This window comes from Filicampus tigris, chromosome 4 (genome assembly GCF_054856515.1).
Source record: "Filicampus tigris isolate MCC_2025a chromosome 4, RoL_Ftig_1.0, whole genome shotgun sequence".
In the NCBI taxonomy this organism is placed as follows: Eukaryota; Metazoa; Chordata; class Actinopteri; order Syngnathiformes; family Syngnathidae; genus Filicampus; species Filicampus tigris.
In genome coordinates this window covers 3,804,971-3,823,845 of record NC_141220.1, presented here as the reverse complement: position 1 = coordinate 3,823,845, position 18,875 = coordinate 3,804,971, and the positions used below count along the sequence as shown (strand labels likewise).

Below are 18,875 nucleotides of genomic sequence, written 5' to 3'. Positions count from 1 at the left end.
CAATTTCAAAGAAACATGTCAAGTCAACACACATGATTTGCCTTCGCAGGCCACATAAAATTATGTCGCGGGCCGGATCTGGTATAATGTATGGTACTCCATTGATATTTAATTATGGTGTCCATATATATATTAGACTTTCTGCTAAGGCCATAGCCAACCTGTACAGCTTGTCATCAGCAAATCGTCGACAGATGGTGTACCTTTTGCCTCGAGGGTGCCCTTTTGCTGTTTTTCCAGTTATGCCTGATTATTACATTAGAATTTGAAGCATTTTGTAATATTGACAAACATTTTACATCCCCTTCGTCCGAAGGTGTGTGTGTAACATGCTCATTTTGTAGTTCTCCTGGGTAACAGTAATCCGATAATTTCTAACAGTTTGGCCTCCCTAGTCTGTATCCCAGGTCTTTTTTTTTTTTTTACACATAGTAGCAGTACAAATACACTGTTCACCTTGTCTCAACAAATAAGACAGAGTCTTGCAAACTGATTGTCATAATTAATCCATCGCTTACCTAGAGAGAATTTAAAACATGGTTTGTGTTAAGAACTGAGCAGATGTAATGGCAAACAACCGAAATGATGATATAAGACACAGGCCATCGCTGCTTGAACAGATAAAATTAATGCATTCAAAATAATTTATTTGGATTGCTGCCGGTCATTAATGTTAGAATGTTTACTCTTTTGTATTTATTCGTTTGGTATTATTATTATTATCCATCCATCCATTATCCAAGCCTCTTATGCTCACAAGGGTTGCGGGCATGCTGGAGCCTATCCCCGCTGCCTACGATACACCCTGAACCGGTTGCCAGCCAATTTCCAGCTTGCTACTTTGCCAGCCAGGTTCAAAATATGCATCATATTACATTATCTTGGATTTTACAGTACAGTGTATTTGTACATTACAGCACAGCACAGTACAATAAATTTATTGAATACAGTTCAGTTGTATTGAAGTTAAATACAATAAATACAGTTGCATTTAACGGTTGTGAACTGTTTGTTTTCAAACATTTATTCAGGTAATATTTGCATTTAACTAATGTGCAATATGTTTACATTTATTCATTACTTAAGTGCTTTTTTCCCTTTTATTCTATTTAAGCACAGTTCTCCTGTTCAAACTGTGCATTATGGTAATGTCGCTTACAACAATATGCATATACTTTTGGGGAATAAAGACTCTGCCTTGTTTTCTACTTGTTTTGGGGCTACCATCCTACAGTATTTTAATTTAGGTCATTATGGTGGTACTTCTTTTTTTTAGGTGGTACTCAGGTGTAAAACGTTTGAGAACCACTGGGCTAAGTAACAGTACATTATGTAATGTATGCCTGTTGTGTGTCTACGCAGAGTGCCGCTTTGGACAGTGCACTTTCTACATTCAGGTCAATATGCGGAGAGGATGGGGTGTCACTGGGAACTGCCGTCAGAGAGCAACACGGCACAGATGAATCTGTACACAGGTCACTGTTACACTCATTTATTTAGAATGGTCATAATACTATTGTGGATTGGCATTTGTGTCATCAACATTAGGGAAGATTCAATAAATATAATTTCCATGTTTTTAGATGGCACAAAATACTAAGTAGGATACTTTTTTCTATTTAGACAGAGTCTGTTTCCAGTGAAATCTTTTTTGCAACAGTTGTTTTGACGGTTAAAGATTAAGAAAAAAAATCACATGATGAAGATGAAAATAAGGTTTAGTATGAAGCCCAACAACAAAATGACAAACTTAAATACTGTATGCAACATAAAACAAACATGTTGCATGTTGTTTTTTCTTTTTTTTCTTTCTGGGTGAACTCACTCTATTCTCCACAGTGTACAGGGTTGCAATCGAGGAATGGGATAATATCTTTCTGAATGTTTTTTCTGTTGGGCATGTTACTTTAAAAAGTAATTAGTTATAGTGACAAATCACTTCTTCCAAAAAGTAAATGAATTAGCAACTCAGTTACTACCTAGTAAAAGTAATTAGTTGTGCTGATCATCTGTGATCCGGGATCCGTACGGATCAAGCACCACGGTTCGGTCCAGGCTCGATGCACTGAATGGTTGGTGAAAAAACAAAACAAAACTGTGCGTGTTCACATTAAGGCAACATGATTAGTCCGCATTCACTATAATAGCAGCCAGAGATGGGCATTCCGTCCCAGGGTCGGAACGGTCCGGCATTCCGTTCCAGGGACAGAATGGTCTGTCCGTCCGTCCCAGCGATGGACGGTCTGTTCGTCCGTCCCTAGGACGCTCATTTTGTAGACGGTCAGACGAAAGAAAAGAACTCTTTTAAAAAGGACAGACTAAGTAAGGATGGAGACGGTTTTCATCCATCCCTCTAATTGTCCCTAACCAGGTCAAGTCCTGGCTGACGTGTTGTGTTCTTTTAAAAAGCAAATCTGCCTGCTAAGCCTATACAACACTGGAGTGCTCTTTTTCATATGTGTTCCCTCCCTGCAGTATTGTTCTCACAGGCATAGTCTGACCTCTAGTGGACGCCCATTTCACTGAAGAGGAAAACAATCACTGAAAGCTATAACCCGGAAGTGGAAGATGTTCGTTCTCCTCCTAAAATAACATTGCCTTATTTTGCAATACTTATTTTTATTGCGAAAAAACGCAATAAAGCAGATGGAATGTAAGGACAGAAGCGCTTTAAAAGGACGAGGACGGACGGGGTCGTAGCATGATAATTTTTGTGAATAAGGACGGAGGGACAAGGACGGAAGTGTACCCCAGGTCGCGGATGGAGGATGGACTGGTAAAAAAGGGTAAAGTGCCCATCTATGATAGCAGCACAGGAAGTTGAAAACCCTCATGGATCACGCAAGTCGCCTGTATGGGAGCATTTTGGCACCTTGTGGTGAAACGAGTCCTCAAATGAATGATATAGGATTTATTTTTTTCTTCCTCTTGTCCCAACAGCGTCATTCAGATATGTCAAGGAAGCTGCAAATACACTCAATGAACACACTACCTCCGCAAAGGCTAACTTCAAAATAAAGCTTACAAAATAATACATTGAGTCATTGATGCCAAAGCAATAGCCATAGGAGACTTTTAATTTGAAGTTGGCCCGTGTGGTGGCATAACGGCAAATTTGACTTCGGTTTTTGACATTTTGGCTCCCTTTTTGCAGTTTTAATTTACATTACATAGTAGCCACCAACATCAACACAATGCCATCCTGAAATCATAATATTCAGTCGCTAATTTAGGACGCTGACAAATCGCTAGTTATTTAATTATGCCATTATTCATATTATACATCGTTAGTGCCTAGCAGCTAGCATTAGCAACAAGTGCCCGTATGTGATACGTTGCACAACTATCCATCCATCCATTATCGATACCGCTTCTCCTCACAAGGGTCGCGGGGCGTGCTGGAGCCTATCCCAGCTGTCTTCGGGCAGTAGGCGGGGGACACCTCAAATTGGTTGCCAGCCGATCGCAGGGCACACAGAGACAAACTCACTCAACGTTGCACAACTAGTAATTAGTTACTCTGCAAAATAATTGATTTTTTTTCTATTATGTTTTATCTATAGTGTAAAATATGTTTACAATAGCTCAATGAATAACAAAACCTCATATTTCAGAACATTTGGCATTTATTTGCTTCTCAACAGATTGCAACTTGCCACATGCGAAGAAATAAAAAAGGATAAAAATTAAATATCGAAAGTAAGTAATATTCACACACTGCATTTAATTGCAAAATTAAAACAAACAAACGTAAACTTAAATGTATAAAGAAATAAAGCAAAATCTGGCCATTCGATGGTGCTCTGTATTTGAATATTATTGCATAATATCCAACTCCAACTCTTGAACATTCAATAAGAACAAACGTGTTAAATATTAATATTATATTATATGTAAAATATTAGTTCACAGCTAAACGGTGTCCACACGTAGCTTGTTCGACGGTATGGGCAAATGAGTATTTACAATTACATGCATGCAGGTCTATTCTTCAAGCCCTCACAATTGTAGCGTGAAACTGGAAACTGTTTGCGTGTGAATGAACGTGCGCTCGCGCATGAGCATAGGTTTTAATAAGCTATTTTAATTCCTGTGTGCACAATGAAGTGCGCGTTTTTGGTGACTGCCCCGCACGAAAGTAGCATGAAACTGGAACGACGCGTGAGAATAAAATGTGTGTTAGCGCATGAGCACTAGTTTTTGAACACTGATGAAATTCCTGTGTGCAATGACCTGCACGATTTTAGCAATTGTACTCTCCGTAACTAGGAAGTCATTTTTCTCCAGAGCTGGGCAGCGACCCTCCGTCCTGCATATTCAATCGACCCACGTGGTCCCGGGCCGTCCTTCGCCGGCGACAGCCAATCGGCGTTGATTACGTAATTATTACGTCACACGCAGGTCCCGCACGAGCAGACACGCCGCCAAACAAAGAAGAAATATCAAACAAAAACAACTGACACAGACATGCACAGCGTTGTCATCGGTGAAATAAAAAGAATGACTCCGACCGACCGGGACCACGTGGGTCGAATGAATATGCAGGACGGAAACCGGGGAAGGAGGGCCGCTGCCCAGCTTTGTTTTTCTCAGGACCTTTACGTTTAAGGACCTCGGAAGTCTCGCCGCATTTAAAGGAGTCGCATTTAGTCCGGCCTTCAGTCTCGTAAGGGATAACGTCAGTTCCTCTCGCCTGTTCCCTCACTCACATCTGTCCCCCAAACGACAACAATTCAATCTAACTATACTATTGTTACAGAAACCTCACCTCACCGCGAAAATAGACAATTACATAGACTGAAAAAATGGGCTTCCAACGATGTTTAGTCCGACAATTTTTTTTTTTTTTTTTTAAGTTTCCTGTTTATCACCTACAAAACGGGCGTCCGTCATAGGCGGATAGACGGACCGGTCCATTACATAGGCGGAATGCCCAGCTCTGAGTATTAGATTACTTTGTTACTTACAAATGAACGTTATCAACACCGTTATTCCCAATATTAGCCAGAGTGTAGTTGCTTTTAAAAATCTTGATTAACGATTGGAAGCAATACAAGTACAGCAGACATCTAAACCTATGAACCTACCTTCCACCAAATTCTAAATTGAAATTGAAATTGATTTGGAATTTGATTGTTTTATCTACAGTATGTAGATCTCAGTATGTTGATAAAACAGTCAAATAAAAAGCATTGAGTACAGAGATGACTGAGCATCCTTTTTTGTGCTGTGTAACAATGTAATCTTATGCCGCTGCGCCAATGTGTTTTTTTTTTATGTGCTTTTCCTCACCTTGCAATGCCATTTACTGAGACTGCTGTAACCCAATTCCGTATTTTTCAGCTCTTGACAGGGGCCATACTGCTGCTTCATACCTTAAAGGTCAGGGTGCAAACATTTTTCAGAGTCTGTTAAAATTCACATTCTCATTGGTAATAGGTTTTATAATGCATACAAGTCACTTCCTGCAAGTTGTCAACCAGAGATCGATTAGAAAATAGGTTTTACTTACTCATGTCAAGTGTTTCCGAACCTGATGGAAGCCCGAGGAATCGTAGCTCTAGCCACCGGAAGTGACGTAGATATAGCTAAACCGCTCGCTACACACCATAGACCCTACAATTTCCATGCGCTAAAAACATTTAATGGCGAGCGATGTTTTGGAATGAGAGGATTTTGAAACACACGAGCCGACAGAAGGGGGCGTTATTAGACCGTTCATAATTAGTAGTCACTGAATCCTCCGGCTACTGTGACGTCACATCTCCAGAAAAAGCCGAAGATGAGTGGGCGCGAGATTGAAACGGCAGACGACACATTCTGAATTTTATTTAGTGATTAAACTGCTGTCTACCAATGACCTAATCACATTTTAATGACAGTTATGCATTGGAGGGTGTTCTAGAGGGCTACAGAAAAGTGTTCAATGTTTGCACCCTGACCTTTAACTTGCTTCACAACAAATCCAATGAGCTCCTATGTCAATGTCTGTCTAGATGCCGTCCACCGGATGTGGTTGTTTTTCCACGCTGTGTGGAGGAGGTTAGTGCCCTGGCGAAAGTCTGCCATGACAATCACCTTCCCATCATCCCATTTGGTACTGGAACTGGCCTGGAGGGAGGGGTAGGAGCAGTCAAGGTGAGAGAGAATACCATATATAGATCTTTTGTCTTGCAATAATATTGGAAACATATCACACTTTTCTGTAGTGGTTATCATTACCTTGGGAGATGGTTTGCACTAGGGATGGGTAGCTTTCACATTTTAACCGGTTCTGCTCCGATTCTCTGTACCTGGGAATACTGGTACTCAACGGTACAAATTTTTGGTACTTTGTTATGTTCACAATAAAATCGCAGGAAAAATATCAGTTAAACAATATATAACATGACCACTTGAATTAATGTGAATCAGTGCTCGGTTGTACCAACCCAAAAAAGTACTTCGGTATACATCCCTAGTCTGCACTATAAAAAAACCCCAAATAATACCACTAATTTGTATGCTTCCACACAATTACTCACCATTGTGTTCCTGCACAGTAATTTTTGCAACAAGAGCACTTTTGTGAAGTACTCTAAAAAGGCCAAGTTATAGCCAAAGTGCTAACTAAGATTGTGCTCAACAAAACAAACCCCTTCATAGATTACTAGGTGTAAATGTACTGTAGCCTCTGTTAAAGCTGCCATAAGAGCTGGTTGCAATCATCATCCCCTCAGAACCACCACAATGGATACACTGGTAGAAAGAATACTGAACGTATCCTCCCTTTTTCCCTAGGGTGGTGTGTGCTTCAGCCTGAGGAATATGAACCAGATTTTGGATCTCCATCAGGAGGATTTTGATGTGATGGTAGAGCCTGGTGTGACCCGAATTGCCCTCAATGCCTACCTGCGAGACACTGGACTGTGGTTTCCTGTTGGTCAGTCAAACCCCAAGACCATATAACATAATTTCCTTATGTGTGAAATGACTACGGTACATGTCCTGTCTGAATGTACAAGTATGTTGTATTTTAGTGTTGAGGCAAGTGGTAGCAGGCCAGCCCAGTGTTGTGGCAGACTGGAGGAGTAATCCGAGTCCCTTTAGCGTCTCTGCTTTTGATTGTCCGAAAACATACCAAATCTTGTTTCTCCAAATGTCCAACAAAGTCTGTCGACTGTATGTGTATTCCCTTGTAGCTTGAAGGGAAAAACTTTTGGACAAACATTTTTCTGACACACAACCAAAACACAGAACGATGGGGAGAGTGAGATATATCACTGTGTCTACACGCCGCCATTTTATACCGAAAGTAGCAACTATTTTGGACTGTCTTGCAAAGATTAGCAACTACTAGCCACGCCTTTTGCTACGTGCTGCTGCCGTTGAAGAGCAGAGCCCTCTCTTTAAGGCACACTATGACAGTCATTTGTTTCCTAAAACAAGTGTACAAGTGTGTCATCTATGAAAGCAGATTCTCAGGGTTTCCATGGATGTTGGCGTCATCATGGCTGGCCTGGAACTATGCTCATGTGGTTTCTAGTACTGGTGAATCAAAAGGAACGTATGACAGTGCATAAAAATGCTAATGACTGCTAGGCTACTGTTTGCGAGAAGTAAAACTATTTGTAAACATGTTTGCAATGTTTTATGAGCCTTGACAAAACCATACATTTGCTACCCTGCAAGCACTTGCGCTCAATGAGATATGGCCTTTAGGCTACTCAGTCATGGCTACCCCTGACAAAAATGGTCAATAAAGTATTTTAGGTGACTATTTTTGCGCCAGGTAAAAAAACAAAAATTGAGATGTGTGGACACGGCTCAAGTCAATCTGAGATTTTCTTCTCCTCACCTCACTTTTGTTATTTTCACCAGGTTTTGTCTATGTGCTTGTGAGCAACAAAGTCTAATGATAGGCAGGCTACAAAATGTAGGCTTCGCCCCCAAACAAATGGTCAATGAAGTAAAATCTGCTTGTAATACCAGAGAGCAACCGTCCCCCCTGCTTTGCAATGCAGTTACCCCATACCTCCACCCCCCTCTCGAATTCCGTAGGTAATAGTTTCATTTACAAATGAAAGGTGGCTAATTTTAGCCAGCAGAGTTGTTAGATAAGAATCTATGTGTCTTTTGACAGTGTTCTGGGTATTCAAGGAGTTGTAAAAAACCCTGGGCATTCTAGTGTTAAAGCCCCAGCAGCTGACAGCACTTGAAGCGTTTGTTTCAAAAGATGTGTAGCCTAATAAAAGTCAGAAAATAATTTTATTTTCCTCAGAGAATACTACCTACAGTATGTATGTAATTTATTGAATTGTAGCATCTCTCTAATTAAGCAACGGAAGGTTAATGTAGGTGTAATCATGTCAAAATGGTCCTTTGTGCATGTTGTCGAGGACCGGAAGTTACAACTACACTTAAAAAAGTTGTTGTTATTTTTACTCACTTTTATTTCATGTGATTGCACGAGAATAAAATCATCTGGATCCAGGTACATTACAGTATACATCTACTGAAAAAATGTACCTGTATCCAGATGATTCTATTTCGTGCAACCACCTGACGAAATAAATTCAATTTTTCTCAGCGTATGTACAATATTAAATCATGTAACAAAAAATAAGCTCTGAAAATATCCTAAAAGAAATCCCTGAGCCAAGAATCAAATATGAAATAGGTAAGCAGAGGTGGACATTGTTAGTCCAGTCCGTCAGTGAGCTGCCATCAGTATTTCAGACCGGTCCAGTCCATTCGAGTCGTCGGCGACAACCAAATGGTGTCGAGAACGGACATACCGGTACTATGTCAAACGCAGGTGCCCCACACCTGATATGCAGTCCCATAGATCTCAATGACGTGTCTCATATTGTTTTTATTTCACCAAATCACCACACTGTGCGCATGTGTGTCTGTTGTTTTTTTTCTTTACATTTTTTTTTCTCTTGGCTGCATTTTGCGTTGCACGGTGTCTGTGTGTGACATGGAAATTATGTTCGCGACATTGGCCAATGAGGGACGGTCTGGGCCCATGTGGGTCGGCCTGAAATACTGACGGAAACAGTGACGGACTGCCGGAACTTCTGTCAGTCTGATGGAATGCCCACCTCTATAGATAGTATATGAAAAACAGCTCCTCCACTATGTTCATTTGTGCTGTTAAAGAGAAGTATTAAATGTTTAAAATCACTAAAACTAAAACGTTAACTCATTCTTTCAATATTCATATGACATCAGTAAAAAGTATCACAGAACATGTAGTGCAACATTTTACATGTATCTGTAACCTGTCATTTAAATCTGGCATCTTTCCATCAAAAAATAAAACAGTAAAAGTCATTCTTATTTATAAAAGTGGAGAGACATCTACAGTATTCCTATATTATAGACTATTATCAATACTGCCACAGTTATCGAAAATGTTAGAAAACCTATTTTCACTTATAGACTAAGCAATTTTATTGAGAAACACAAGCATTTAAGTTCAAACCAATATGGCTTTACAGAAAAATGGACCACCTCGTTAGTAGTAATGGAACTTGCAGAAGCAATAGTTACTTGTACAGATAATAAAGAATTTACTGTTGGGATTTTTATAGCTTTTAAGAAAACATTTTATTCTATAGCTCATACTATATTAATGAATAAATTGGAGAGAAACAGCGTAAGAGGTTTAGCATAAATGGATGAAAAGTTACAGTAGACAACAAAACATACAATCAAATCAATCGAAGATCACTCATGGGGTTCCCCAAGGGTCTTTGCTAGGCCTTATGCTATTCATATTGTTTATAAATGACATCTGCTGTGTCTTAAAATTACTTAAAAGTGTCCAATTTACTGATGACACAATACTCTACTGTTTTGGAGAAGATCTGAAACAGCTTCTGACTACTCTGGAAAATGAATTTAACACATTAAAAAAAATTGGCTTGACATTAACAAACATCACTAAGGTTTTGGGCACTAGACAAACCCAACACCATGTCAAAATTAAGGTCAATTCAATTGAAATAGAGTGTATGAAAATACATTTCTTGGAGTTGTAGTTGACATAAAATTATGTTGGAAGTCACACAAAGAAAAATGTCAAAAATAATAACGATCCTTTACAAACGTATGTCCTCAATAGGAAGCCATTATACACATTATATTGTTCATTTGTTATTACCATCCTTGACCTATTGTCTGGAAATATGGGGAATCAGCTTCAAAACAAATACTTATCCAATTTTCAAACTACAAAAAAGGGCAATAAGAATTATAAATTGATCAAAATATACAGAAGCAACTAATTCACTATTTATCAAATTAAATACTATGAAATTGTATGACCTATGTATGACCTGAGGGGCGGCACGGTAGTCGACTGGTTAGCACGTCTGCCTCACAGTGCAGAGGTCGTGGGTTTGAATCCGGCACCGGCCTTCCTGTGTGGAGTTTGCATGTTCTCCCCATGCCTGCGTGGGTTTTCTCCGGATACTCCGGTTTCCTCCCACAGTCCAAAAACATGCATGGTAGGTTAATTGGACACTCTAAATTGCCCCTAGGTGTGATGTGAGTTTGAATGTTTGTTTGTCTCTGTGTGCCCTGCGATTGGCTGGCAACCAGTTGTGGGTGTACCCAGTCTACTGCCCGAAGACAGCTGGGAGAGGCTCCAACATGCCCGCGACCCTTGTGAGGATAAGCGGATTCGATAATGGATGGATGGATGACCTAGTTGAAATTAAAATAGCGCAAATCATGTACAATGTACACACTAACCAACTCTGCCACAATACTCAGAAGCTGTTTGAAATTAAAGGGAGTTGTTATGACTTAATGCCCAAGTGTCTACAAATAATTCAAAACAAGAACAAATATTAACTAAAGGTGTTAATTTGTGGAATAATTTTGGAACTGTTTTGAAAAGGTGTGTATCACTTGCTGTGTTCAAAAAGATGTTCAAAAGCAAAGTAAAAACAAATTATATAAATCAGATATATGATGGTATAACTTTAGAAATGTTGTAACTTAGTTTGAGTGTAATGACAATTGTATTTGTGAGTGTGAGGGTGTAATGTTAAAGCTGTCCCTGCAGTTGGCGACAATCCACTATCCACCAAGAATACTGTTGAGGTTGGCAGAAGCCGAACATAAAGTGACACAGCAGAACTCACCATAAGCGCTCACTATTCACTGATACTTAAATTTACTTTTTTTTTTTCCAGTAGCGCTGACGATCAGATAGTTTTTTCAAAGTCTAACTGCCAAGCGCTACACTCTAAACTAGGTGTGTCAAACTCATTTTTGTTGCAGGCCACATCGTAGTTACGGTTGCCGTCGGAGGGCCGTTATGACTGTGAATCCATATAAATGTATGATTGCCTTATATTATAACATATACACAACAAATTGATAGATAACTGGTTTTGAAATCACAACAATTTTTTTATTTATTTTTATGGGGGGGATTGGTGACAAAAATTTTTGCAATATCTCATATCTCAGTACTGTTAAAAGTAAAGACAGTTTGAAAGGCGCATGAAGTCTACACATGATTTGCTTTCGCGGGACACATAAAAGTATGCCGTGGGCCGGATCTGGCCCCCGGGCCTTGAGTTTGATACCTGTGCTCTAAACCCTAATTAGTAGAGATTATGAGAAATTTGCGAGGAAACCGATTGCTTTGAACCACTTTCGATTTTACACATGGATAAGCTTAACATGTTAATTATGGAAAAAATACACAACAGTTTACATTGACTTTATTTATTTATATGAATGCAACTTGCTAACTTACTGCTACTTGTAGCACAAGTTGAATTTCTTGTAATTACACTACACTCTGACACTGACTCTAGAAATCAACACATTTAAATACTTTTAATAACATTTATTTTATTGCAGAATTTCCAACCGTTTGACAGGGTATAAGCACACACTACCCAACATTTTTTCCCTCCCCTTGTAATGGTGAAACTGGATGTAACCCAAAAAACACTATGGTACACTTGCATAATCTAACGATAGCCAAAATAAAACTGCTTTAATTATTACAATAAAGATCTAGGGGAAAATATAAAAATGTTAACTAAAATACAATAATATAGGATGCAAAATGTTAGAACAAAAGAAATAGACAAACATTTTAGACAAATTATTTTAAAATATATGAAAACTACACAAAAAAAAAAAAAATGCATTACAAATGGCAAAAATACTACACAAAATATTAGCTGACAATACAGACAGTAGAAAAGGTGGTGGGACATGCCCGGAACACCTCACCAGGGAGGCGTCCAGGAGGCATCCTAATCAGATGCCCGAGCCACCTCAGCTAGCTCCTCTCGACATGGAGGAGCAGCGGCACAACTCTTGAGTCCCTTCCGGATGGCCAAACCTCTCACCCAATCTCTAAGGAAGAGCCCGGACACCCTGTGGAGAAATCCATTTCGGCCGCTTGTATCCGAGATCTTGTTCTTTCGGTCATGACCCACAACTCATGACCATAGTTGAGAGTAGGAACGTAGATCGACCGGTAAATCGAGAGCTTTGCCTTTCGGCTCAGCTCCTTCTTCAACACGACAGACCAATACAGAGTCCGCATCACAGCAGATGCTGCACCGATGCGCCTGTCGATCTCCCGTTCCATCCTACCCTCACTCGCGAACAACACCCGGAGATACTTGAATTCCTCCACTTGGGGCAGACTCTCATCCCTTGCCCGAAGAGGGCACACCACCCTTTTCTGACTGAGGACCGTGGTCTCCGATTTGGACGTGCTGATTTTCATTCCAACCGCTTCACACTCGGGTGCGAACCTCTTCATTGAGAGTTGGAGATCGCAGCTTGAAGAAGCCAACAGTACCACATCATCCGCAAAAAGCAGAGATGCAATACTGAGGCCACCAAACCGGACTCCCTCGGCACCTCTGCTGTGCCTAGAAATTCTGTCAATAAAAGTTATGAACACAATCTGTGACAAAGGGCAGTCTTGGCGGAGTCCAACCCTTGCTGGAAACGAATCCGATTCACCCCAATGCGGACCAAGCTCTGACATCAGTGCTACAGGGACCTTATAAGAGGGCTCTGCACCCTGTACTCCCGAAGCCCCCCCTCCCCATCACTCCACAAGGGACACGGTTGAACGCCTTCTCCAAGTCCACAAAACACATGTAGACTGGTTGGGCGAACTCCCATGCACCCTGGAGGAACCTGCTGAGGATGTAGAGTTGGTCCACTGTTCCGTGGCCGGGATGAAAACCACTTGCTCCTCCTGAATCAGAGATTCGACCTTGACCCTCCTCTCCAGGACCCCTGAATAGACCTTACCAGGGAGGCTGAGGAGTATGATTCCTCTGTAATTGGAACACACCCTCCGGTCACTCTTCTTGAAAAGGGGGACCACCACCCCGGTCTGCCAATCCAAAGGCATTGTCCCCGATGTCCACGCGATGTTGGAGAGGCGTGTCAACCATGACAGCCCCACAATGTCCAGAGACTTTAGGAACTCTGGGCGGAACTCATCCGCCCCGAGGAGCTTTTTAACTACCTCAGTTACTTCAACCCCAGAGATAGGAGAGCCCACCTCGGAGTGTCCAGGCTCTGCTTCCTCAGTGGAAGGCGTGTCGGTGGAATTGAGGAGGTCTTTGAAGTATTCTCCCCACTGACCCACAATGTCCCAAGTCGAGGTCAGCAGCACCCCATCCCCACTATATACAGTTCTTGATGGTGCACTGCTTTCCCCTCCTGAGACAGCGGCTGGTGGACCAGAATTTCCTCGAAGCCGTCTGGAAGTCATTTTCCATGGCCTCACCAAACTCCTCCCACACCCGAGTTTTTGCCTCAGCAACCTCCGAAGCTGCATTCCGCTTGGCCATCTGTCAGCTGTCTCCGGAGTCCCACAGGCCAAAAAGGCCCGATAGGACTCCTTCTTCAGCTGGACAGCATCCCTTACCGCTGGTGTCCACCAGCACAGGCACCGACCACCTTGCAGCCACAGCTCCGATCGGCCGCCTCAACAATGGAGGCACGAAACACGGTCCACTTGGACTCAATGTCCCCCGCCTCCCCCGGGACGTGGGAAAAGGTCTGCCGGAGGTGGGAGTTGAAACTCCTTCTGACAGGGGATTCTGCCAGACGTTCCCAGCAAACCCTCACAATACGTTTGGGTCTGCCATGTCGGAGTGGCATCTTCCCCCACCATCGGAGCCAACCCACCACTAGGTGGTGGTCAGTTGACAGCTCCGCCCCTCTCTTCACCCGAGTGTCCAGAACATGCGGCTGCAAATCCGAAGAACGACTACAAAGTTGATCATCGAACTGTGGCCTAGGCTGTCCTGGTGCCAAGTCCACATATGGACACCGTTATGTTTGAACATGGTGTTCGTTCTGGACAATCCGTGATGAGCGAAGAAGTCCAATAACAGTCGGGGGGGCCGTTCCTCCCAATCACGCCCCAGCAGAACGATGGAATCCCCAGGTGAAGCGCTCTCCAGCACACCCTCCAAGGACTCCAAAAAGGGTGGGTACTCTGCACTGCTTATTGGTGCATAGGCACAAACAACAGTCAGGACCCGTCCCCCATCCTAAGGCAGAGGGACGCTACCATCTCGTCCACCGGGGTAAAACCCAATGTACAGGCGCCAAGCCGGGGGGCAATAAGTATGCCCACACCTGCTCGGTGCCTCTCACCCTCGTCAACTCCAAAGTGGAAGAGTGTCCAGCCCCTCTCGAGAGGACTGGCACCAGAGCCCAAGCTGTGTGTGTAGGTGAGCCCGACTATATCTAGTCGGAACTTCTCAGCCTCACACACAAGCTCAGGCTCCTTCCCTGCAAGAGAGGTGACATTCCATGTCCCAAGAGCTAGTTTTTGTTGCCGGAGATCGGACCGCCAAGGTCCCCACCTTCTGCCGCTGTCCAGCTCACACGGCACCCGACCCCTTTGGCCCCTCTCACAGGTGGTGAGCCCATGGGAAGGGGGACCCACGTTTTCCTTTTCGGGTTGGGTGCAGGCCCGGCCACCAGGCGCTCGCCAACGAGCCCCACCTCAAGGCCTGGCTCCAAAGGGGTCCCTGGTGACCATCCCCTGGGAAGAGGGAATCCAAGCCGCCTATGAGCGCAAACCAGCCAAATACTCAGATCTGGCTGCTGATTGCAGAGAGGCGGGCTGGTCCACAACCATCTACCGCGTGGAAGTAGGCTGTCGGGGCTTTGTCATCTTATCAACAGCAAGGCTGCTTCGTGAGTGGGAAAAACAGGTGCAAAGCTCCGGAGGGAAACTAAGTCCCTCGGAGAGGAAGAAGAGAGAGGAAGTTTCTGGCTGTGGCTGAGGAGAATGGATAAGAACTGGGGGTCAAGACAATGAAAGGGGTCAGCTGCAGGGGGTGACAGGGAGATGTCAGAGAGACCGGGAACGCCTCCTGGTGGCGGAGCGGTGGCAGGGTTCCTGCCACCGCTCCGCCACCAGGAGGCGTTCCCAGTTTAAAGTGAGCGAAACTCCAATGAGCAGTGGTCCCCGGCTGATGACCCTGCAGCTGGCCCCGAGGCGCTGTGGGAGGCACGTCAGACATAGTTGCCCCGCAGGAATAACACCACACCTGTACAATCAATATGATTACATGTAGTAGAACATACCAGGGTCTATGCAGTGAAGTCCTTTCGTGTTGACAACAAGCATTTATAAGGAGTACACGTTCTGTTTATTTAGTTTTGAAACATGTTATGACTGCAGATGACTGTGCTACTACGATTTGTTAAAAGGTTCCGAGAACAATACTGATATTGAACTTCCTCTTAGATCCTGGAGCTGATGCTTCACTGTGTGGGATGGCAGCCACTAGTGCATCTGGTACCAATGCAGTGCGATATGGAACCATGAGAGAAAATGTTATCAACCTGGAGGTGGTACTTGCCGATGGGACTATTATTCACACGGCTGGCAAGGGCCGATGTCCCAGGTAAGACAAAAGAAAGAAGAGGTTTTATTCATTCACAATTTCAGGTATCGTCCACTCTAAACAAACATTTGCTCAAAGAAAGCAACAATAATGAGACACTGCTCTGCTTATGTAAGTTTGTCCCTGTCTTCATTATCAATAAACTTTAGGAAGACTTCAGCGGGCTACAACTTGACAAACCTGTTTGTTGGATCAGAGGGCACTCTGGGAATTATCACTAAGGCAACTCTGCGCCTCTATGGTATTCCAGAAGTCATGGTGTCAGCAGTCTGCTCATTTCCATCTGTACAGGCTGCTGTGGATAGCACTGTGCAGATTCTACAAGCTGGGGTAGCCATCGCTCGCATTGGTGAGCTCAAGTTGCCTGGGCACACAGCACCAAAAATAATGCTACTTGCCACTACACAGTTTAACAGACCAAACTGCTTGTGACATACTATGTTATTAGAAGAAGATAATTTAGGATAATGTCCGCTGATAGTGTAGTGGTACACACGCCTGAGTTGTGTGCGGGCAGCGTGGGATCGATTCCCGCTCAGTGACAGTGTCCATGTGTGCCCTGCGACTGGCTGGCGACCAGTTCGGGGTGTAGTCTGCCTTCGCCCATTGACGGCTGGGATAGGCTCCAGCAACTCCCTGCGACCCTATATAGGATAAGCGGTTTGGAAGATGACATAATTTAGGATAGTTTGTCACATACTGTGAATGCTAAGAAAATAACAGTTTTTCTGTTTTTGTGTGTTAAAGAGTTTCTAGATGATGTGATGATCAATGCATGCAACATGTTCAGCTCTCTGTCATATCCCGTTACTCCAACCCTATTCCTGGAATTCCATGGTTCTGAACAGAGCGTTGCAGAACAAGTCAACATAACGGGTAAGTCTGGAAATGATATTCATTATTATATTTCAAGGCTCGAAATACTTTTTTTCCTTTACGGAGCATTTTTGCATACCAATGGCTTAATCTGAGGATCAATTTTCAAATTTTGAGGAGCATTTTTTCCCCCGTAATTTAATCCCAGGGATTTGAAGCAAGGGTTTTATTAAACAATAAGAATAAAATAATATAATAAATGAAGAATCTGTTATAATTATTATATTTTATTTCTTAAATTAACATTGTGTATAGCAGCATACTGCATTTTCTTGTCAAGAAACATTTTCAGCCTAACCCTAACTGCAACCCTAACCCATTTATTGGTAGGGCGTTTCAACGGGTATGAAAGAATTTCAGGGCACCAGTTCCATTCAATTCAAGGTTATCGTTGCCCAACCCAATGTGTGATCTTAATTGACATAGACAAAAACGAACAACATTTATGTTGTAATTTTAGTTTGATAAACGTAAGGTATAGTTTCCATTAGTATTCGTTAAAAAAACCAAAAGAAAACATTGTTTTTATTTTATTTTGTTAAAGTGACAGTGTGTAGAATGTTTTGAAGTTCATTCATATTGAAAACCCACTATCAATTTTAGTCATATGCAAAAAAATACATTCAATCGCATCAATGTACATATTTTTATATAATCGTTGATGAAGTGATCTCTAATTATATTACATCTCCCGCATCTCCCCTATACAGGAGGCTGCCATGCCTCGCACTCATCTTTCTGCTACGGGTACCCGAAGGAGACAAACTTAGCAAATGTAGTTCCACCACACCATGACTACAATATGTGTAACGAATGCAATGCACTTACTTCGTCACTTGAGGGAATGCTAGAACTCGTTTGTGATAACATTTTGCTTGTATCTCTGCTGAAGAAATTGGTGGTAGGCTTGCGACGTGTGGTCTCTCGGTGGCACCATAGTGCACGCGCTCCAAAATGCACGCACTTCGAGCTTAGGTCACTGCATTCTATTAGTTCACCACTAGATGGCACTAAATTCAACACACTGGGACTTTAACAAAAATGTTTTTTCAATGTTTTTTTTTTTTGTTAACTATAATAACCTTGATCATGAGGTTACTCACCGCTATAGATTACTGACCTAATAGCGACCTCACAACGTGTTTTGCCTCACTCACGAGCCAGCTGAAGCTCGTTGCCACCTCGCCCATGCGGCATAAATAGCACAGACGTGCCTGGACCTCTGAGTACTCGATATGAGCTCATCTATCCCAGCGAAACTTTTTGGGACTGCCTCGGCGGTTCAAATGTCAGAAAAACATAAAAGTCTGTGATTCGAAGTTTTGCTATTCAATGTGTTTTGATGAGGCACAAAATCCAAATTTGTACTTCAAAAACTAACTCTGTACTGTGACTGTGAAATGCATGTAATACCACAATAGTGAGACACAGTACTATCAAGGATTTTTAGCTTGTAGTTTAAGAAAAATAACTATGAAATATTGTTCACAACGATGCAGCCAGCCCACAACTGGGAGACAGGATACTGGTAAAAGTCAAAATATAAGTCCTAGGTGAGAGACTGAATAAAGCTTTAGCTCAGAAAAAGGTTAAATGGCATTTACGCCGCATGTCTTTGGATACTGATGAGGAGAAGGGCAGAGTTGTCAACCGATCACCACCTGGTGGCATGGTGACTCCAATAGTGGGGTAAGATGGTGACCTGTTGTGGCAGGCTCAAACATATTGTGAGGGTCTTCTGGGAATGTCTGGCAAATTCCCGTATCAGAAGGAGTTTCCACTGTAACCTCCAGCATAACTTCAGGCTGTGGAATAGTGGATGAGCTTTACACCCTCAACAGGGTCCCATCTGGTTTACATGTGATTTATGAACCTGAAGAAGGCATTCTCCACCATGTCCCCCCGGCAGTCCAGAGGGGTGTGTTCCGAGAGTATGGGGTACCGGACCCCTTGATAGATGCTGTTTGGTCCTCAGTCGGAAAAGGAGTGCCCTCCAAGTCGGTGAAGACATCCTGCTCAAAGTACAGGCATTCAAGTATACTGGAGTCTTGATCATGAGTGAGGGAAGAAAGGAGCGGT

At 42.6% G+C, this 18,875-nt stretch overlaps 1 protein-coding gene across 1 annotated transcript in view; it reads left to right on the top strand.

The window, feature by feature from the left end:
- ldhd (lactate dehydrogenase D) overlaps positions 1 to 18,875 on the top strand; it is a 32,972-nt gene that overhangs the window by 555 nt on the left and 13,542 nt on the right. Inside the window, exons 2-7 of the mRNA XM_086029646.1 lie at positions 1,363 to 1,475; positions 5,997 to 6,138; positions 6,781 to 6,922; positions 15,761 to 15,920; positions 16,070 to 16,269; positions 16,668 to 16,796. Coding sequence (XP_085885772.1) covers positions 1,363 to 1,475; positions 5,997 to 6,138; positions 6,781 to 6,922; positions 15,761 to 15,920; positions 16,070 to 16,269; positions 16,668 to 16,796 — 886 coding nt within the window. The remainder of the gene's footprint in view (positions 1 to 1,362; positions 1,476 to 5,996; positions 6,139 to 6,780; positions 6,923 to 15,760; positions 15,921 to 16,069; positions 16,270 to 16,667; positions 16,797 to 18,875) is intronic.